Here is a 22657-nt window from a genome sequence, read left to right on the forward strand (position 1 = left end):
ATCAATGTAATACACCATTAAATAGAATAAAGGACCAAAAGAGGATCATCATAATGGGTGTTAAAAAAACACATTTTTTAAAAAAATCCACCAGCCTTTCATGATATAATCATTCAACAAACTAGAAATAGAAGGGAATTTCTTCAGACTGATGAAGGACACCTATGAAAAATCCACAGCTAACATCAGACTTAATAAGAAAAGATTGAATGCTTTCCTCTTAAGGTCAGGAACAAGAGAAAGACATCTGCTCTAACCTCTTATATTCATTATATTGGAGGATCTAACTGGAGCATTTAGGCACAAAAAAGAAATAAAAGTCACCCAGGTGGGAAAGGAAGAAGTAAAACTATGTCCTCAAATGACATGATTTTGTTTACAGAAAATCCTAAGACATCCAAAAAATACTATCAGAAGTAATAAGTTCAGCAAAGTTGCAGGATACACAATTAATATACAAAAATCAATGGTATTTCTTAGCACTAGCAATGAACAATTCAAAAATAAAATTAAGAGACCAGTTCCATTTATAATAGTATAAAAACAAATAAAATAATTAGGAAAATTGATTTTAAAAGACATAAATGAAAAGACACCCCATGTTCATAGATTGGAACACTTAATACTGTTAAGACAGTACTTCACAAAGTGATATACAGGTTTTAATATAAGACCTCTCCAAGTTCGAGCTGCCATTTTGCAGAGGTTGACAGTCTGATCTATAATTCATAGTGGAATGAAAGGGACTCAGAATAGCCAAATGGTCTTGAAAAAGAAAACAAAATTGAAGGATTCACACTTCCCAGTTTCAAAACTTACAAAAAAATAACAGTAATCAGAATTGGTACTAGCATAAAGATAGACATAAAGATCAATGGAATTGGATTGAGAGTCTAACTAAACCTTTGTATTTAGTAATTTGATTTTCAATAATATTGCCAAGATAATTCAAAGAGTAAAGCAGTCATTTCAGCAAATGGTGCTGGGACAATTTGATATCTCTGTGCCAAAAAAAAAAAAAAAAAAAAAAAAAAACAGTTGTACCTCTACCTCATATCATATTTTAAAAATCAACAGGAAAGGGATCATAGACCTAAAAGTAAGAGCTAAACTATAAACTTCTTAGAAGGAAACATAGGAGTGTATCTTTGTGTCCTTCAGTTTAGCAGTGATTTCTTAGTTATGACACCAAAAGCAAGCAACAAAAGAAAAAACAGATGTAGACTTCATCAAAATTAAAAACTTATGTATTTCAAAGTATGCCAACAAGAAAGTGAAACAACCCACAGAATGGAAGAAAATATTGACAAATCATACCTACTAAAGGACTTGCATGTAAAATATATAGAGAACTCTTACAATTCAAGAATAAAAAGGCAACTTGATTTCAAAATGGGCAAAGTATTTGAATAGACATTTCCTCAAAGAAGATACAGATGGCCAACAGGCATATGAAAAGATGCTCAGCGTCACTCCTCATCAGGGAAATACAAATCAAAACCACACTCAGATACCACCTCACGCCAGGCAGAGTGGCCAAAATGAACAAATCAGGAGACTCTAGATGCTGGCAAGGATGTGGAGAAACGGGAACCCTCTTGCACTGTTAGTGGGAATGCAAACTGATGCAGCCACTCTGGAAAACAGTGTGGAGGTTCCTCAAAAAATTAAAAATAGATCTACCCTATGAGCCATCAATAGCACAGCTAGGAATTTACCCAAGGGATACAGGAGTGCTGATGCATAGGGGCACTTGGACCCCAATGTTTATAGCAGCACTTTCAACAATAGCCAAATTATGGAAAGAGCCTAAATGTCCATCAACTGATGAATGGGTAAAGAAATTGTGGTTTATATACACAATGGAGTACTACGCGGCAATGAGAAAGAATGAAATATGGCCTTTTGTACCAACGTGGATGGAACTGGAGAGTGTTATGCTAAGTGAAATAAGCCATACAGAGGAAGACAGATACCATATGTTTTCACTCTTATGTGGATCCTGAGACTTAACAGAAGACCATGGGGGAGGGGAAGGGGGAAAAAAAGGTTAGAGAAGGAGGGAGCCAAACCATAAGAGACTCTTAAAAACTGAGAATAAACTGAGGGTTGATGGGGGGTGGGAGGGAGAGGACGGTGGGTGATGGGCATTGAGGAGGGCACCTGTTGGGATGAGCACTGGATGTTGTATGGAAACCAATTTGACAATAAATTTCATATTTAAAAAAAAGATACATAAATTGCCAATACACACATGAAAAGATGTTTAACGTCATTCATTAGTCATTAGGGAAATGCGAGTCAAAACCACAATAAGACACCACTTCACATTGAGAGTGGATATAATCAAAAAGACAAATATTAATTCTAGTTTAAATATTTGGTGGAATTCACCAGTGAAGCCATCTGGTCATGCACTTTTCTTAGTGTGAATCTTTTAAATTATTAATTTCATCTCTTCATTTATGATAGGTCTATTCAGATTTTGTTTCATTTTAAATGAATTCTGGTTTTTTGTATCTTTCTAAGAATTTTTCCATTTCACTGAGGTTATATAATTTGTTGGTGTACATTTATTTATGGTAGTACCTTATAATCCTTTTTAGTTCTGTGTCATTGGTAATGGTGTCCCTTCTTTCATTCCTAATTTTAGTAATAGTGTCTTCTTTCTCTCTTTTTTTTCCCTCTTTTTTCTTGGGTTTGTCAATTTTGTTGATCTTTTCAAAGAAATCAACTTTCGGTTTCATTTTTTGCTCTGTTCTGTTCTGTTTCACTTATTATTCCCTTCTACTTGCTTTATGTTTAGTTTGCTCTTCTTTCTCTAGTTCCTTAAGGTGTAAGGTGGGTTTTGATTTGAGATCTTAACTCTTTTTATTTTATTTTATTTTATTTTATTTTATTTTATTTTATTTTATTATTTATTTTTGAGAGGGAAAGAGAGGGAGAGAATGAGCATGAGTGGGGGAGGGGCAGAGAGAGAGGGGGACAGAGGATCTGAAGCAGGCTCTGTGCTGACAGCAGCCAGCCATTGTGGGGCTCAGACTCACAAACTGTGAGATCATGACCTGAGCCAAAGTCAGCTACTCAACCAACTAAGCCACCCAGGCACTCCAAGACCTTATCTCTTTTTAATGTAGGCACTATAGCTATAAGTCATAGCTTCATCCCATAAATTTTGATTTGATGTTTTCATTTTTATTCATCTCAAAGTATTCCTAGTTTCACTTGTGCTTTCTTGTTTAACCCATTGGTTATTTGGGAGTTTATTGTTTAATTCACATATATTTTTTAATTTATTTATTTTGAGAGAGAGAGCAAACACTGAAGCAGGGTGAGGGGCAGAGAGAGAACCCCAAGTAGACTCCACAGTCAGCTCAGAGCCCAGTGTGGGGTTTGAACTCACCAACCCATGAGATTATGACCTGAGTGGAAATCAAGAGATGGATGCTTAACCAACTGAGCCACCCATGCACCCCCTAATACACATGTGTTTTACTTTCCCAAATTTCCTTCTACTATAGATTTCTAACTCCCTTCCATAGTGGTTGAAGAACATGCTTTATATGATTTCATTTCTCTTAAATATATTGAGGCTTTTTTTATGGACTGACATACATTCTGTCCTAGAGAAGAGAATGCATATATCCTTCTATGTGTATCCTGCTATTGTGGGATGGAGTGTCTATGTTATATGTCTATTAGGTCTAATTAGTCTATAGTATTGTTCAAGATTTCTTTTTCCTTGCTGATACTCTATTTAGTTGTACTACACATTATTGAAAGTGGTATATTGAAGCCTCCAACTACCATTGTTGAATTGTCTATTTTTCCTTTTAATTCTGTCAGATTTTGCTTCATGTGTTCTGGGGTTCTGTTTTAAATGCATATATGTTAATAATTAAGTCTTTAAAACATATTGGCTCTTTAGTTATTATAAAATGGTGGGTTTTTCTGGTCTCTAATGACAGTTTTTGTTAAAGTCTATATTGTTTAATATCAATATAGCCATACCAGCTCTCTTTTGGGTACCATTTTCATTGAGTATATTTCCTATCCTTTTACTGTCAATATATTTATGTCTTTGAATCTAAAGTATGTATCTTGTAGACCACATATAATTGGATAATGTTTATTTGTTATCCATCTTTCCATCTCTGCCTTTTGATTAGAATGTTTCATTCATTTACATTTACTGTAATTACCAATAAGTTAGGATGTACATCTGCCATTTTGCTGTTTGTTTCATATCTGTCTTATATCTTCTTTGTCCCTCTTTTCCTCCATTTATCCCTTGTTTTATGTTAAATAAATATTTTTAGTGTGCCATTTTAATTCCTTCATTGTTTCTTTTAGTATATTTTTAAAGTGATTTTCTTAGTGATTGCCCTGGGAATTACAATTAACATCTTAAAACTATCTACCAATTTCATTTTATCGTATACAAAACCTTGCTCCAATAAAACTCCAGTTCTTTCCCCTTTTTGTGCTGTTACTGTCATATAAATTACATATTTATATATTATAATCTCATCAACATAGTTTTATAAATATTGCTTTATGCAGTTGCCTTGTAAATCAAAAAGGAAAAGAGTAAATGAATTTACATATATACTATCTTCTATATTTACCTATATAGTCACCTTTCCTAGTGCTTTATATTTCTTTATATCAATTAAGTTACTTTTATTTAAGTCTGAGAGACTCCCATTAGTATTTCTTATAGGGCAGGTCTACTAATAAATTCTCACAGTTTTGGGGTTTTTTTTTTTACTCTTAAGAATTTTTTTTTTACATTACATTTTTCTTTACATTAAGAATGTCTTAATTTTGTCTTCATTTTTGAATGATAGTCTCGCTAGATTCAGGACTCTTTGTTCATGTTATTTCAGTACTTTGAATATGTCATTCTAATACCTTCTGGCCTCCATCATATCTGCTGGTAAGTTACCTATTATTGAAAATCATTTGCACATGATAAATTATTTTTCTCTTGTCGCTTTCAAGATTCTCTCTTTGTTTTTGGCATTTGGCAGTTTCACTATGATATGTCTGTATATAGATTTCTTTGATCTTATCCTATCTGGAGTTCATTGAGCTGTTTGGATGTGTAATTGGAGTTTTTTCATCAAATTTGGGTTAACCAATATTCCTTCAGAAAGTTCTTCAACATCTCCTCCTCTTTTTCTCTCCTCTTTTTCTGATTCTCCTATTATTTGTATGTTTTTACAATTGGTGTTGTCCCACAGGTCTCATGCTATGTTTGTTTTTCTCCATATTTTTCTTTCTGTTCCTCTGAACAATCTCAGTTGACCTATCTTTTAAATTTGCTGATTCTTTCTTCTGTCAGTTCAAATCTGCTGTTGAGCTTCTCTAGCAAAATTTACATTTTAGGTATGGTACTATTAAACTCTAAAATTTCTACTTAATGCTTTTTAAATAATTTATATCTATTTTATTGATATTCTCTATTTGGTGAGATAATGTCCTTGTACTTTCCTTTAATTCTTTGGCATGGTTTCCTTTAGTTCTTTGAGGGTATTTATAACAGCTGATTTAAAGTCTTTTCCTAGTAAGTTCAGTATTTGAGCTACCTCAGGTAAAGTTTCTCTTGACTTCTTTTTCCTGTGTATGGGTCATACTTTCATGTTTAATTTCACATCTTATAATTTTTTTGTTGAAAACTGGAAAATGTAAATAATGTGGCAACTCTGGAAATCAGATCTCACCCCACCCACCCCACATCCCAGGATTAGTTGTTGTTGCTTTTTTTTGTTTTGTTGTTGTTATTGATATTTGTTTACTTGCTTGTTTAGTGACTTTCCTGGACTAATTCTTTAATGTCTGTATTCTTTGTTGTGTGAAGCCACTGAGGTCTTCATTCAGTTAGCTTAGTGGTCGGCTAACACCTAGACAGAGATTTCCTTAAATGCCTTAAGCCAATAAGTCTTTGATACTTTGCTAAGTGTCTGTATGCATGTATTGGGGCTCACCTTCAGTGCTCCAGCAGTTTACATTATTGCCTTAGCCTTCACTTCCTACTTCTCATAGAGCCACAAAGTCAGCCAGGGTGAGAGATTAGGTTTCTTCGGTCTTTCCTTGGAATATGTACAGCCCTAACATGTGTGTGGACTTCCAGATTCCCAGGTATATGTCAGAGATTTTCAAAGTCCCTATACACACACACACACACACACACACATATATATATATATCACTATTACTGTGGTTCTGCAGTTGCTTGTTTTCAAGGATACCATGGAGGTAGGAAGAAGAAGGGGATGGGAATAGGGCAAATTAAAATGCAATGAAGTCCACTGTTCTACTAAGATTCAACCCATTTTTCTTGAATAGCACTCTTTGGATTGTTGTAAGTCCTTGCTTAACCTGTCTTTGCCAGTATTCTCATTGCTTTCATATAGGAGCACATTTTTGGAGGTCTTCATTCTGCCATTCCTAAAGTGCTTCTCCTGTCAATGTGTTCTTAACATCCACGAAAGCAGATTCTTAGCATGAAGTGCCCAAGGGCCAGGACCCAAAGAATGAGACCCACAGACCCAGTTGGATACCGGTTCTGATGGGCTGTAATTTTCCCTATGCTTTGGGATTTAGGTACTAGGCTCAGTGGGTACAGAGCTGCATCTGTTCTACCCAGTTTGGGTCTTCTCCCATCTGGCCTACATCTGACTCTCATGCAGTCCTCTAAAAGAGAAGTAACTCACAAAGGGAATCGGAATATGACCCACTGATTCCACCCATTCTTATGGTCTAGAGGTCAGGAAAGCCCTGTTGAGGAAATGCATGCTGTAGTAGTAGTGGTGGTATCTCACATCAGATTTTCCTCCTGGATCAGGAATTCCTGCTGAAGATTTTCTGTGTGTTCCGGAACCTGATGAAGATGAGTGTCTTCCCTCGGGACTGGATGGTGATGAGACTTCTCACAAGCAAGTGAGTGTGGAAGCACCAGCATCAACAGAGCTATTCTCAGACTAAGGAGAGAGAGTGTGTGTGAGAGGCAGAGAGAAAGCAAGACAGAGATGATTGCCAAGGCCTTGGGGACAGAGAGAATAGGGTAAATGTGAAAAATGTTTGGAGGCACAATCAGCAGGACTTGACTGTTTACCATAAATTCAAGAAGAAAGCATTGAAGATAGTTCAAAATGGAGTCTTAAGTGCCTGGCAGATGATGCCATGGTTCATATAGAAAAGGAATACAAAGGATGTGAAATAATAATACCCAGAGAAGGTTCCTCCTTGAGGAAGACCTGTTTCATGGACCACTGGCCTTTGTTGCTCTCTAGTTGCAAGCAGTATCCCAAGCCCTCCTCTTCATTTGATTTGTGTTGTCTGCCAGATATTGCTTGCCTCCCACAGCTAATGCTCATTACCCAACCAAGACCTGGCTGTAAGGCTTTGACCACTTCTGAGTCCAGCCACAGAATTCACCCTTAGACTGCCCCCAGTCGCCTGTTCCATTCATATTTCTAGCCTGTACTTCTAATTGGCAAACCAGGAGAGTGATGCAGGTGGTAAGGTGCTAACTCATCTGGTTTCCCTCCACTCAGGAGAAAGCCCCTTGGTTTCCACTTTCTAGCCCTCCGCCTTCTCCCACTGATTCGCTTTTTATGTTGGCAATACATGTAACATAGTGGCATTATTTATGTTAGATATTCACAAGGTATCAGTACGGTCTTTCCACTTTGTATCTTTTATGGAGCACTTTTTTTCTTTTTTCAAAATTGCAAACATTTTATAGAGAACAGAAGAATGGTTATAAACAAAGTTGCACATGTATTTCCTCAAATCATGGATTTTCCATTTGACTGTCTTTTGTTTCTTTCTCTTAGCTCTACTCAGAGCACTTCATGGTCCTCCTCAGCCCATCCTACAGGAACAACCTCTTCTTTTAAGGCTTTTACCTTTCAAATTTGTTACTTCCTGTGCTGGTGGACTGGTCTCTCTAATGCACTTTTTTTTTTGCCTTGCCTCTCTTCTGCACCAAAGCCAGGATAGTCAGTGTTAGACATACGTTCTTTTGCCTGGCACCTAAGGCCCTCTGTAATCAAACCCTTACCTGCCTATCCCACTTCATTTCCTCTCTGCTTTAACCTGTGCCCTTGACTCTGGCAAGCCAGGCTCCCATTGCTCCTTGTATTTGCCCAGGCTAAAATTGAGAGTGATATTCTAGACCAAAGGCTGAAAACAAATGACTTATAGATAAAAATAATAGTATATGATAAGAGTATATGATAAAAGGGATTTAATCATTATAAATGCTTATTATCAAGTAAAATAAAATTATTCTCTAAGTTCTCTGGTAGTCATTATATACATTCATTACCCAAAAGTCCTCAAAATACTAGAATCACTCTTTGAACTAGAAGAAATCTTAAAGAACCAACTAACTTCCCCCACCCCTGTTATAGGGAGGGACCCTTGGGCTCAGGCAGAAGTTGTACCAAGGTCAGGTAATGGCAGAGCCAGGCCTAGAACCCACTGATGTTCTATGCTGTCCTGCCAACTATGGAGCATTTCTCCCAGACCAGTTTTCTGTGAGGTTTCTGCCATCTATCCATTTCCCTCATAGTTACATCTTAGATGAGAGCAAGTTGTACTCAAGATGTTTACTCATAGGTCATAGATGCTAAGTTGACAGATGCCATTGTTAGTCTTTTAACTCTGCCAATGCCTTGTTCCCTTACTACAGTATTATAGTCACTACTGTCCAGTACCTGTCTTCTGCACTGCACAAGAATTTTACAGAGACAGACTTCGACTTTAAGGTAGGAGCTCCTGAGATCCATTGCTATATTTGTAATAACACTAGAAAGCCAAAAAACAAGCTCACTGTTTTTGTTCCTGTTTTTGTTTTACTTAAAATTAACAACCATTTTATTTTACTCACAATTTTTCAGGTCAGGAATTTGAAATGGACTTAGCTAGGTGTCAGATGTGTGGCTGGGAGCTGGGGCAGGCTCACTGGGCTTTTGCTTTGTTAATATGCTCATAGTATTGAACCACTTCCAAGTTTGATAATGACTAGGATATGACCCAAGAGTCTCCCTTTTGGAGGTACCAGGAACCAGACATCCAGGAGTAGGCTTTCTAGGCCAGAAACAACACTGTTGGTTTTAAGAGGAGTCAAGAAAGAAAAAAAAAAGTTGTTTGCAAAGACATTTATAAAGGAAAAAAACCAAAATCTTAAAATTGTAAAATGAATTCTGTGCTACATCCATATATTTAGAATCTCTCCTTGCAAGGTTAAAGACTTGGGCTGTCACAAGTTTTCTCTTTCTCTGTCTCTCTAGGTGTGGAATTCTTATTTTAGCCTGGCAGTTCTGTTCATAAATCAGCCAAGCCTTCAGCTAGAAATCATCACTTCAGCCAAGAGGAAGAAGATTATAGATAAGTAAGACATATGTTTCTTATTCACCTCCCTACCACACATCCAGATAGGGTTATGTTTCCATGAGCGGTTCCTCAGATGTCCACAAGATTCTCACTGGGTAGCTTTCCAAAGAGCCAAATGTGAGAGTTCAGTTGACAGCCAAATGACGTAGTGCTGGGGGAAGCATTAGAGACAGTGCTGAAGTGCTAGCCTTATTGGGTTTATAGCCCCACCTTCCTGAACTTTCTCCCACTGAAAGCTGGATCCTGTGTTATTATTTCCAGGTATGGGGACATGCGTGTGATGATGGCTTATGAACTGTTCAGCATGTGGCAGAATTTGGGTAGGTCTTTTCTTCCTATTTTTCCCTTCCACATATTGCATAGCCAAATAAAAAGTGATAAGACTAGTAACTTCCCCCAGGTTTTATGGATGTTAATTCAGACCAAAGTGACCTTTACATATCTTTAACGTAACACCTCAGGTGGAAGTTGCCACACATGTACACGGAGCCTTTTTGAGGGAGAGTTAGGCTGAGAAGCAAGACCCCAGTAACACACATGCACGTTCCCTTTTTTGAGAAATAAAGTCCAAAGGAGAAGAGTATGAAGGCTCTAGGAGTTTTTTCCAGCTTAAGAACTGATGCCAGTAAGATCTTCTGTACTCTTCATGTCCCAGTCCAAAAGTGGCAGACTCAGAAACATAGATCTTTTTTTTAATTAAGTTTTTAATTTTAATCCCAATATAGTTAACATACAGTGTTATATTAGTTACAGGTGTACAATATAGTGATTCAGCATTTCTGTACATTACTCAGTGTTCATCATGGTAAGTGCACAGAAGCATAGATCTTGGAAATACTCAGCACATGAGCAAGGGCAGCTATTCATTTCCATAAATATTGAAACATCTTTTGGGTCTCTGGTATTCAGGCCATGCAGATCAGGTTTCTGCCACCAGTTGCACGAAGATTGCATGCAAGAAGGGAATTGCAGCCCCTAGGTGAGATTGATTTTAGCTCCCTTTCCTTCAGCAGCTTCTCTAATACCCAGTGCTTTGGATCTGAAATTGTCAGATTGTTTGGTGGAATCCTTGTATTGCCCTGGTGACTAGGAGAGCCATCCTTTGGTATTATAGGCTTCTGAGTGGCCTCTCAGGATACTAGAGAAGCTGTTACCCTGAAAAGCCATTACCCTTCCTAGCTCTTACTGTTTTCAAATGAGTTCATGCCTCTGAAGCCTTAGGAATGGTAGTCGTAAAATCTCCCAGTCCTCCATTAACCATCTCAGTCACTAACCCTGAAGCAGCAAACAAGGTGGGAGGCATTCCTGCCAGTGAAGATTAGGGCTTCCTTCTGTGAGTGGGGATACATTTCACCAAGCAGGCTTTCCAATTCAGTACTCTTACACCCTGCATCCAGCATAGTCTGGGTATAGGTCTTAACCCTGAAGTTGACTCTGAAATTCCCAGGAACACAAGGTACTAATAAACTGTACCAAATACCAAGATTGGAATATGTAGAATCAGCCTCAGGGCTAATATTGGCCCCTTAGATAGGCTTTCACAATAGAAGAAACCAAAAAAGATGCCAAATTTGCCTGGTAAAGCTATTCCTGCCTCTATCTTGTGTGTGTGTGTGTGTGTGTGTGTGTGTGTGTGTGTGTGTGTGTGTTTGCGTGTAAATGGCATTTTCTGGTCCTCAAGAATGGATTTTACTTGGCTATAGCAATCATTACACTGGTCCACAGTTTGTCTCCTTTATAGACTCTGAAGGACTGAAAGTAAAGCTCTGTAAAATGGTTCACTCTGTTCCACCACTGCAAGAAAGAGAAAAGTTCTGTCCCACAGTCCTCAGGACTGGCCCTGGCTTCTGAGAACATGCCCCAGATTGCAGGCCAGTCAAGGAAGCCTGCATCACCCACTTCCCATGGAAAGAATGTTGGGGGATGAGCTGGTCTAGTCTGTGTAGATGCAGTGCTACCATCAGAGTGCAATGTGAAGACAAGGGACAGACATGGGGAGGAGCACAGACAGAGTCCCTGAGCCATTCTGTCCAAGTAGGGCTGCGCAGGAGGCTCCTGCTAACTCAGGAGGAAACCTTTTGGGCAGACATGAGCACAGACTTTGAAGAGGCCCATGAACTTCAGGCCTCTGGTGGCTGGACCAGGGACTATGAAAATCTCATCACTTATTTATTTTTATTTTTTATATTAAATATAATTTATTGTAAAGTTGGTTTCAATGCAACACTCAGTGCTCATCCCAACACGTGCCCTCCTCAATGCCTATCACCCACTTTCCCCTCTCCCCCACCCCCATCAACCCTCAGTTTGTTCTCAGTATTTAAGAAACTCTTAAATGCCTTTGGGCTAGAGGTAGAGACCCCAGGGATAGTTTATTGTGTTTAAGCAGAAATGGATAAATACTCCTTGCTAAATAAATGCTGAACAATATGAAACTGTCATAGGTTACTCAGAAATCCTATTCTGTCTAAAGTAGTGAACTCTGTTCCTTGACCTTGGAATGATTTTCGGGTAGTTTCCCCATAAATTCTTTGGAAAGGCAATTTATGCCTGTTGAACATTTGTTTTAGCTGGGATGGGCCAGTTTTATCTATGAATTCTAAAAAGCCAAGGAAACGAGTATCTCAGAGAGCCATAGGGGAGAGCTTGCTTTCCTCTCAATGTTTCCAGGGCAGATGAAAGTATCTGCTATGGCCACACTTGGGAAGCTTCTATAGAAGGAGCAAAGAAAGCATAAACTAATATGTATTGGGTTTTGTTGTTCAGGTGAACATAAGATCCACTTTATTCCGGGAATGATTGGTCCTTTTCTGGGTGTGACACTGGTCCCACAGCCAGAAGTACGGAACATCATGATTCCCATCTTTCATGACATGATGGACTGGGAGCAGAGGAAAAATGGCAACTTTAAACAGGTAAGATGACAACTTCTCTCCTCTGAATGGACCCCTTCTGCCCAGGCAGGTTATCCAGATGGCCAGACTATGTTTCTAGTGGGAATGGCTACAGCCCATCTTGGCTTGCCCATCTTGAATCCTGTTCAAGGGTTTTCCCTTAATTGCTGACCAGAATTGATTTGTGGATTCTCTTCATGAAGCTAGAGGTCAGAAAAGAATAATAGGAAAGGAATGAACATGATATAAAGAAATTTTCTGTTCAAGGAGAGAGTGACTGAGACTGTGATCAAGTTTCATTCAGGAGAGGCCCTGGGAGCATAGTACCCTTCCTCTCTGGTGCATGGTCCAGGCATTTCTAGGGCTAGAGCCAAGATCATATGACGTCTCATGGCTCATGGTAGCCCAGAATTTCATAGACTCCTGCACAGAGGGGTGGGTCCAGAAGGTATAAGCCCTTAGCTTCTGACTTAGTCACTTCAGACTGTTCCTCTATGCATATCTTCTGCCACCTCTAAGGCAGAGGAGATGGCCCCTGCCTTTTTATGTGTAGCTCCAAGGAATAGGGCTAGGACCAATAGTGGTCAGTGGTAGGGAAGCTGATTTTAGCTAATAAAAGAAGTAACTTGCTAGCAACAGGAACTGTCCAGTGTAAGCTAGCCTGCTTTGGGAGATGGGGAGTTCTTTGCTGGTGATTCTCAAGCAGAAGCTCCCAGGAGACCTCTAGAAGAAATTTATGTATTGGATTGGAGACTGTACCAGTTTCCCAGTAAGCTCCCTCCTAACCCCGTGACTCTGAGATAACCAGTGGTCTTGTAGTGAGTAGTTGTAACAGTGAGGAACAGACCAGACAGACAATAATTTTTAAATTCTTACTTGTTTATTTGTTTGTTTTTAAGTTTACAAAGAGCAGAATTCATTCTTTGTGATTTAAAGTTCTGTAAATTTTGGTAAACACATAGTCATGTAACCACCACCACAATCAAGATTTTTGAAATTCCTAAGAATTCCATCATGCTACCATTTTGTAGTCAAACCTTCCCCCTACCTTTAACCTATGACAGTCTGTTCTCCATCACTGTAGGTGTGCCTTTTCCCGAATGTCATTTGAATGAAATAATGTAGAATGTAGCCTTTTGAGTCTGACTTCTTTCACTCAGCATAATGCCATCCAGAGGTTCATCCATGTTGTTGCACTTACCAATTTTTCTGTTGCTGAGTGGTATTCCATTGCAGTTATTCACTATTTCAAAGACATTTGCACTATTTCCACTTTTTGTTGGTTATGAATAAAGCTATTAAAAATATTTCTTTACAGGTTTTTGTATGAATATAAACTTTCATTTTTCTTAGGTAAATTTCTAGGAATAGGATTGTTGGCTATTGTAAATGTATGTTTAACTTTATAAGATGCTATCAAATTTTATTCCCAAATGGCTATGCCATTTTTTCTTTTTTTTTAATATAATTTATTGTCAAATTGGCTTACATACAACACCCAGTGCTCATCCCAACAGGTGCCCTCCTTCGTGCCCATCACCCACTTTCCCCTCCTCCACTCCCCATCTACCCTCGGTTTGTTCTCAGTCCTTAAGAGCCTCTTATGGTTTGCCTCCCTCCCTCTCTGTAACTTTTTTTTCCCCTTCCCTTCGCCCATGGTCTTCTGTTAAGTTTCTCAAGATCCACATATGAGTGAATACATATATCTGTCTTTCTCTGATGGACTTATTTCACTTAGCATAATACCTTCCAGTTCCATCCACATTGCTGCAAATTTGAAATCCCAGCAGCATTGTATGAGAGTTTTAGTCCATATGCTCATCAGAATTTGATATCATCTCTTTGTGTGTGTTTTTTAGCCATTCTAATAGATACATAGTTGTATATCTTGGTGGTTTTAATTTCCATTTCTTTAATGATTAATGATGTTGAGCATCTTTTAATGTGTTTCTGTCTTTATATCTTCTTTGGTGAAATGGTTATTCAAAACTTGTATTCATTTTAATTGGGTTATTTGTTTTCCTATTGTTGAGTTTGAGGGTTCTTTATGTATTCTAGATGTAAGTCTTTTGTTGAATATATGATTTACAAATATTTCCTCCCAGTCTTTAGCTTGGCTTCCCACTTACAATAGTGTCTTTCACAGAATGAAAATTTTTAATTCTTATGCAATCCATTTTATCAATGGTTTTCTTCTATAGATCATGCTTTTGAGATCATATCTGAGAAATCTTTGCCCAGGACCATGAAATTTTTTCTCCTGTGTTTCTTCTAGAGGTTTTATAATTTTATATTTAGATCTATTACCTATTTTGAGGTAGGCTTTGTGTAAGATGTGAAGTATGGGTCAAGACTTTTTTTTTCCTTTTCACACATGGAGGTCCAACACCTTTGTTAAGAGAAAAACTATTCTTTGTCAAAAATCAGTTCACTGTATGTGTACAGTTCTCTCCACATGTACATAGTATACAGTTCTCCAGTCTTTCCATTGATCTATGTCTTACCTTTCACCATTCCCACACAGTCTTGATTATGGTAGCTTCATAGTCTTAAAATCAAGCGGTGTGAATTCTCCAAATTTTTTTTTTCAGTATTGTCTTACCTATTCCAGTTCCTTTTCTTTTAAGTCTCAGAATTAGCATGTCAATATCTGCAGAAATTACTGCTGAGATTTTGGTTGAGATTGCATTATAATCTGTAGATCAAATTGGAAAGAATTGATATCTTAGTAATACTTAATCATACTTCTAGTCCATTAAGGCAATATATCTTTCCATTTTTTAGGTATTCTTTTATTTTTTCATTAATGTTTTATAGTTTCAGCATACAGATTTGTACATGTTGTTAGATTTATATGTTAAGTATTTCCTGGGTTTTGGTGCTATTATAAATTATTCTGATTTTTAAATTTTACTTTCCAGTTGTTTGTTGCTAGTACATAGAAATACAGTTGTTTTGTATATTAATATTATATCCTGCACCCTTGCTAAACTTACTTATTAGCTGTAGAAGGTTTTGGAGATTCTTTGGGATTTTCTATTTAGTTAATCCTATCACTTTCATTTTTTTATGAAATTTCTTGTCAAATTGGTTTCCATACAATACCCAGTGCTCTAATCCTATCACTTTCAAACAGAGACAGTTTTATTTCTTCCTTTCTAATCTGTATGCCCCTTATTTTTTTTTTCTACTTCATTGCACTGGCTAGGACCTCTGGTCTGGTGTTAAATAAGAGTGATGAGAGTGGACATCCTTGCTTTGCTCTTAATCTTCAGGGGAAGTATTTGGTGTTTCACAATTAAGTATGATGCTAGCTAGTTGTAGGTTTTTTATAAATGTTCTTTATCATGGGTAAATAGTATTTAACATAAGAATCCATTTTTGGAGTGTGCAACTCTAATGCCTTCATTTCTTCAGAAAATAATAACTTCAAACAGAAAAGAACTTAATTTTCTTTTTTTTCACAACCTTCTAAATTATGCAAAATGTACAACTGCCTGATGAGAGAACCTAGTTATGGAGAAGCAGATGACATTGCAGAACTGCACCATGGGTCACTGAGTTTGTTAAAAGAGGGTCTAGGCTGTATTCCACCATTACGACTAGTGAATAAAGAAGGATAACTTTGTGGAAGACTAAGTTGGAACTCATTTCTCACACTTTAAGACTCAGCTGTTAAGTTGTGTTCTTTCCCTCATTAAGGCTATCGTAGGGTTCCTGGACAGCTCAGTCAGTTAAGTATCTGACTCTTGATTTCAGCTCAGGTGATGATCTCACAGTTTGTGGAATTGAACCCCGTGTTGGGCTTCACGCTGGCAGCACGGAACCTGGAATTCTCTCACCCTCTCTCTGCCCCTCCCCCGCTTGCACACGTGCACTCATTCTGTCTCTCTCTCTCTTTCTCTCTCTCGAAATAAATAAACTTTAAAAAAAGACTATCATGAAAAATTGATATCAAGCAAGCCATGTAAACCTTTTTGACTCTGGTAAGCAAAATCTTGCTGCTGCTTCCCTTTGCCACCAAATATTTTTAAAAAGTGGTCTACTTGTGGCTTTCCAGTTTTCCAAGCACCATTTGTTAAAGAGACTGTCTTTTTTCCATTGGATATGCATAGGGGCATTTGTACCCCAATGTTTATAGCAGCACTTTCAACAATAGCCAAATTATGGAAAGAGCCTAAATGTCCATCAACTGATGAATGGATAAAAAAAATTGTGGTTTATATACACAATGGAGTACTACGTGGCAATGAGAAAGAATGAAATATGGCCTTTTGTAGCAATGTGGATGGAACTGGAGAGTGTTATGCTAAGTGAAATAAGTCATACAGAGAAAGACAGACACCATATGTTTTCACTCCTATGTGGATCCTGAGAAACTTAACAGAAGACCATGGGGGAAGGGAAGGAAAAAGAAAAAAAAAAGGTTAGAGAGGGAGGGAGCCAAAACATAAGAGACTCTTAAAAACAAGAAACTGAGGGTTGATGGAGGGTGGGAGGGAGGAGAAGGTGGGTGATGGGTATTGAGGAGGGCACCTGTTGGGATGAGCACTGGGTATTGTATGGAAACCAATTTGACAATAAAGTTCATATTAAAAAAAAAAAAGTGGTCTACTCCTTTCATCCCCACATTTCCATTTCCCACCCTCCTATCCATCCAGTCTAATATGTATTGTATACCCACTTCTGTTGAAGTTGCTCTCTGCAAGAACACCCATAACCTTTGGGGCACCTGGGTGGCTTGGTCAGTTAAGTGTTCCATTCTTGATTTTGGCTCAGGTCATTATTTCACAGTTCGTGAATTCGAGCCCCATGTCGGACTCTGCACTGACAGTGTGGAGCCTGCTTGGGATTTTCTCTCTCTCCCTCTCTCTCTTCCCCTCCCCTGCTCTCTCTCACTCTCAAAATAAGTAAATAAACATTTTTTTAAATGTTAAGAAAAAAATACCACCCATAACCAAATTACCAAAATTTTTGTCTTGATTACAGTTGTGCTATCCACAGCTTTGGCTCTGTTAACTACTCCCCTACTTCTTCCCACCTACTAAAAATATTTCTTCTAATTATAAAAACAATAGGTATTTAATGTAGAAAAATTAAAATTCAGATAAGCTATAATGAAAAAATTTAATCCATAATCCTACTATTTTAGTAACTTGTGGGGGAGACAGGGTATGTCTTTTTAGACTGTTTTTTCCCCGTACGTAGAGGTTTTTAAGTTAAAAAATGGAATCATTGTGTATATTGGGGTTCAGGGGCCATTGTGTGTATTGACTTTTAATCTCCCCTTTTTAGTAACATGTTTTCATCACCATCTCTTCATGTCAGTTCATGATCCTCTGTCCTGCACTCAGTTTAGAGGCTACACAGTAGTCCATTGCATGGCCTACCCCACAATGTATTTAGTCAGCTCCTAGTTTTAGAAACATAAGTTCATTCCAAATTGTTGTTGTTAATATTGCAAAACACATATCCATTCCTAATTATTCTCTGAGATAAACTTCTCAATTGTAATTCCAGGGTCAAAGAGGCTTCCTTAATTAGGTTCTTTTTTTTTTAATATGAAATTTATTGTCAAATTGGTTTCCATACAATACCCAGTGCTCATCCCAACAGGTGCCCTCCTCAGCACCCCTCACCCACCCTCCCCTCCCTTCCACCCCCGCATCAGCCCTCAGTTTCTTGTTTTTACCAGTCTCTTATGTTTTGGCTCCCTCCCCCTCTAACCTTTTTTTTATCTTTTTCCTTCCCATCCCCCATGGTCTTCTGTTAAGTTTCTCAGGATCCACATAGGAGTGAAAACATATGGTGTCTTTCTTTCTCTGTATGACTTATTTCACTTAGCATAACACTCTCCAGTTCCATCCACATTGCTACAAAAGGCCATATTTCATTCTTTCTCATTGCCACGTAGTACTCCATTGTGTATGTAAACCACAATTTCTTTATCCATTCATCAGTTGATGGACATTTAGGCTCTTTCCATAATTTGGCTATTGTTGAAAGTGCTGCTATAAACATTGGGGTCCAAGTGCCCCTATGCATCAGCACTCCTGTATCCCTTGGGTAAATTCCTACCAGTGCTATTGCTGGGTCATAGGGTAGTTCTATTTTTAATTTCTTGAGGAACCTCCATGCTGTTTTCCAGAGAGGCTGCACCAATTTGCATTCCCACCAACAGTGCAAGAGGGTTCCCGTTTCTCCACATCCTTGCCAGCATCTATAGTCTCCTGATTTGTTCATTTTAGCCACTCTGACAGGCGTGAGGTGGTATCTGAGTGTAGTTTTGATCTGTATTTCCCTGAGGAGGAGTGACATTGAGCATCTTTTCATGTGCCTGTTGGCCATCCGGATGTCTTCTTTAGAGAAGTGTCTATTCATGTTTTCTGCCCATTTCTTCACTGGGTTATTTGTTTTTCGGGTGTGGAGTTTGGTGAGCTCTTTATAGATTTTAGATACTAGCCCTTTGTCCGACATGTCATTTGCAAATATCTTTTCCCATTCCGTTGGTTGCCTTTTAGTTTTGTCGGTTGTTTCCTTTGCTGTGCAGAAGCTTTTCATCTTTATAAGGTCCCAGTAGTTCATTTTTGCTTTTAATTCCCTTGCTTTTGGGGATGTGCCAAGTAAGAAATTGCTATGGCTGAGGTCAGAGAGGTCTTTTCCTGCTTTCTCCTCTAGGGTTTTGATGGTTTCCTCTCTCACATTCAGGTCCTTTATCCATTTTGAGTTTATTTTTGTTAATGGTGTAAGAAAGTGGTCTAGTTTCAATCTTCTGCATGTTGCTGTCCAGTTCTCCCAGCACCATTTGTTAAAGAGACTGTCTTTTTTCCATTGGATGTTCTTTCCTGCTTTGTCAAAGATTAGTTGGCCATACGTTTGTGGGTCTACTTCTGGGGTTTCTATTCTATTCCATTGGTCTATGTGTCTGTTTTTGTGTCAATACCATGCTGTCTTGATGATTACAGCTTTGTAGTAGAGGCTAAAGTCTGGGATTTTGATGCCTCCTGCTTTGGTCTTCTTCTTCAAAATTACTTTGGCTATTCAGGGCCTTTTGTGGTTCCATATGAATTTTAGGATTGCTTGTTCTAGTTTCGAGAAGAATGCTGGTGCAATTTTGATTGGGATTGCATTGAATGTGTAGATAGCTTTGGGTAGTATTGACATTTTGACAATATTTATTCTTCCAATCCATGAGCAAGGAATGTTTTTCCATTTCTTTATATCTTCTTCCATTTCCTTCATAAGCTTTCTGTAGTTTCCAGCAGACAGATCTTTTACATCTTTGGTTAGGTTTATTCCTAGGTATTTTATGCTTCTTGGTGCAATTGTGAATGGGATCAGTTTCTTTATTTGTCTTTCTGTTGCTTCATTGTTAGTGTATAAGAATGCAACTGATTTCTGTACATTGATTTTGTATCCTGCAACTTTGCTGAACTCATGTGTCAGTTCTAGCAGACTTCTGGTGGAGTCTGTCAGGTTTTCCATGTATAATATCATGTCATCTGCAAAAAGTGAAAGCTTGACTTCATCTTTGCCATTTTTGATGGCTTTGATTTCCTTTTGTTGTCTAATTGCTGATGCTAGCACTTCCAACACTATGTTAAACAACAGCGGTGAGAGTGGACATCCCTGTCGTGTTCCTGATCTCAGGGAAAAAGCTCTCAGTTTTTCCCCATTGAGGATGATATTAGCTGTGGGCTTTTCATAAATGGCTTTTATGATGTTTAAGTATGTTCCTTCTATCCCGACTTTCTCGAGGGTTTTTATTAAGAAACGATGCTGAACTTTGTCAAAGGCCTTTTCTGCATCGATTGCCAGGATCATACGGTTCTTACCTTTTCTTTTATTAATGTGATGTATCACATTGATTGATTTGCGAATGTTGAACCAGCCCTGCAGCCCAGGAATGAATCCCACTTGATCATGGTGTATAATTCTTTTTATATGCTGTTGAATTTGACTTGCTAGTATCTTATCGAGAGTTTTTGCATCCATATTCATCAGGGATATTGGCCTGCAGTTCTCTTTTTTTGCTGGGTCTCTGGTTTAGGAATCAAAGTAATGCTGGCTTCATAGAATGAGTCTGGAAGTTTTCCTTCCCTTTCTATTTTTTGGAATAGCTTGAAAAGGATAGGTATTATCTCTGCTTTAAATGTCTGGTAGAAAGAATGAAATATGGCCCTTTGTAGCAACATGGATGGAACTGGAGAGTGTTATGCTAAGTGAAATGAGCCATATAGACAAAGACAGATACCATATGGTTTCACTCTTATGTGGATCCTGAGAAACTTAACAGAAACCCATGGGGGAGGGGAAGGAAAAAAAAAAAGAGGTTAGAGTGGAAGAGAGCCAAAGCATAAGGGACTCTAAAACTCTGAGAACAAACTGAGGGTTGACGAGGGGTGGGAGGGAGGGGAGGGTGGGTGATGGGTATTGAGGAGGGCACCTTTTGGGATGAGCACTGGGTGTTGTATGGAAACCAATTTGACAATAAATTTCATATATTGAAAAAAATTTTTTAAATAAAAATCAATAAATAAATAAATGTCTGGTAGAATTCCCCAGGGAAGCCATCTGGTCCTGGACTCTTATTTGTTGGGAGATTTTTGATAACTGATTCAATTTCTTCACTGGATATGGATCTGTTCAAGTTTTCTATTTCTTACTGTTTGAGTTTTGGAAGAGTGTGGGTGCTTAGGAATTTGTCCATTTCTTCCAGGTTGTCCAGTTTGTTGGCATATAATTTTTCATAGTATTCCCTGATAATTGCTTGTATCTCTGAGGGATTGGTTGTAATGATTCCATTTTCATTCATGATTTTATCCTTTTGGGTTCTCTCCCTTTTCTTTTTGAGAAGCCTGGCTAGAGGTTTATCAATTTTGTTTATTTTTTCAAGAAAACCAACTCTTGGTTTCATTGATCTGCTCTACAGTTTTTTTTAGATTCTATATTGTTTATTTCTGCTCTGACCTTTATTATTTCTCTTCTTCTGCTGGGTTTGGGGTGTCTTCTTCTGCTGGGTTTGTGCTGTTCTGCTTCTGTATCCTTTAGGTGTGCTGTTAGATTTTGTATTGGGGATTTTTCTTGGTTCTTGAGATAGGCCTGGATTGCAATGTATTTTCCTCTCAGGACTACCTTTGCTGCATCCCAAAGCATTTGGATTGTTGTATTTTCATTTTCATTTGTTTCCATATATTGTTAAATTTCTTCTCTAATTGCCTGGTTGACCCCTTCATTCTTTAGTAGGGTCTTCTTTAACCTCCATGCTTTTGGAGGTTTTCCAGACTTTTTCCTGTGGTTGATTTCAAGCTTCATAGCATTGTGGTCTGAAAGTATGCATGGTATGATCTCAATTCTTGTATATTTATGAAGGGCTGATTTGTGACCCAGTATGTGATCTATCTTGGAGAATGTTGCACGTGCACTGGAGAAGAAAGTATATTCTGTTGCTTTGGGATGCAGAGTTCTAAATATATCTGTCAAGTCCATCTGATCCAGTGTATCATTGTTTCTTTATTTGTTTCTTTATTGATCCTGTGTCTAGATGATCTATCCATTGTTGTAGGTGGAGTATTAAAGTCCCCTGCAGTTACCAGATTCTTATCAATAAGGTTGCTTATGTTTGTGATTGTTTTATATATTTGGGGGCTCCCATATTCGGCACATAGACATTTATAATTGTTAGCTCTTCCTGATGGATAGACCCTGTAATTATTATATAATGCCCTTCTTCATCTCTTGTTACAGCCTTTAATTTAAAGTCTAGTTTGTCTGATATAAGTATGGCTACTTCAGCTTTCTTTTGACTTCCAGTAGCATGATAGATAGTTCTCCATCCCCTCACTTTCAATCTGAAGGTGTCCTCAGGTCTAAAATGAGTCTCTTGTAGACAGCAAATAGATGGGTCTTGTTTTTCTATCCATTCTGATACCCTATGTCTTTTGGTTGGAGCATTTAGTCCATTTACATTCAGTGTTATTATGGAAAGATATGGGTTTAGAGTCATTGTGATGTCTGTAGGTTTCATGCTTGTGGTGATGTCTCTGGTACTTTGTGGTCCTTGCAACATTTCACTCACAGAATCCCCCTTAGGATCTCTCATAGGGCTGGTTTAGTGGTGATGAAATCCTTCAGTGTTTGTTTGTTTGGGAAGACCTTTATCTCTCCTTGTATTCTAAATGACAGACTTGCTGGATAAAGGATTCTCAGCCACATATTTTTTTCTGTTCATCACATTGAAGATTTCCTGCCATTCCTTTCTGGCCTGCCAAGTTTCAGTAGATAGGTCTGTGACTAGTCTTATAGGTCTCCCTTTATAAGTTAGAGATTAATTACATTCTTACAACCCCACTTCT

At 38.0% G+C, this 22657-nt stretch overlaps 1 protein-coding gene across 14 annotated transcripts in view; it reads left to right on the top strand.

The window, feature by feature from the left end:
* The window catches only part of DOCK3 (dedicator of cytokinesis 3), a 600629-nt gene that overhangs the window by 531990 nt on the left and 45982 nt on the right, over positions 1 to 22657 (top strand). For all 14 annotated transcript variants that reach the window (XM_019416991.2, XM_019416982.2, XM_019416983.2 and 11 more), the window contains 5 exons: positions 6851 to 6945; positions 8705 to 8780; positions 9306 to 9406; positions 9670 to 9728; positions 12175 to 12323. In XM_019416991.2, coding sequence (XP_019272536.1) covers positions 6851 to 6945; positions 8705 to 8780; positions 9306 to 9406; positions 9670 to 9728; positions 12175 to 12323 — 480 coding nt within the window. The remainder of the gene's footprint in view (positions 1 to 6850; positions 6946 to 8704; positions 8781 to 9305; positions 9407 to 9669; positions 9729 to 12174; positions 12324 to 22657) is intronic.

The sequence above is a fragment of the Panthera pardus genome, unplaced genomic scaffold (genome assembly GCF_024362965.1).
Source record: "Panthera pardus isolate Hobbes unplaced genomic scaffold, ASM2436296v1 HiC_scaffold_8, whole genome shotgun sequence".
Taxonomy (NCBI): domain Eukaryota; kingdom Metazoa; phylum Chordata; class Mammalia; order Carnivora; family Felidae; genus Panthera; species Panthera pardus.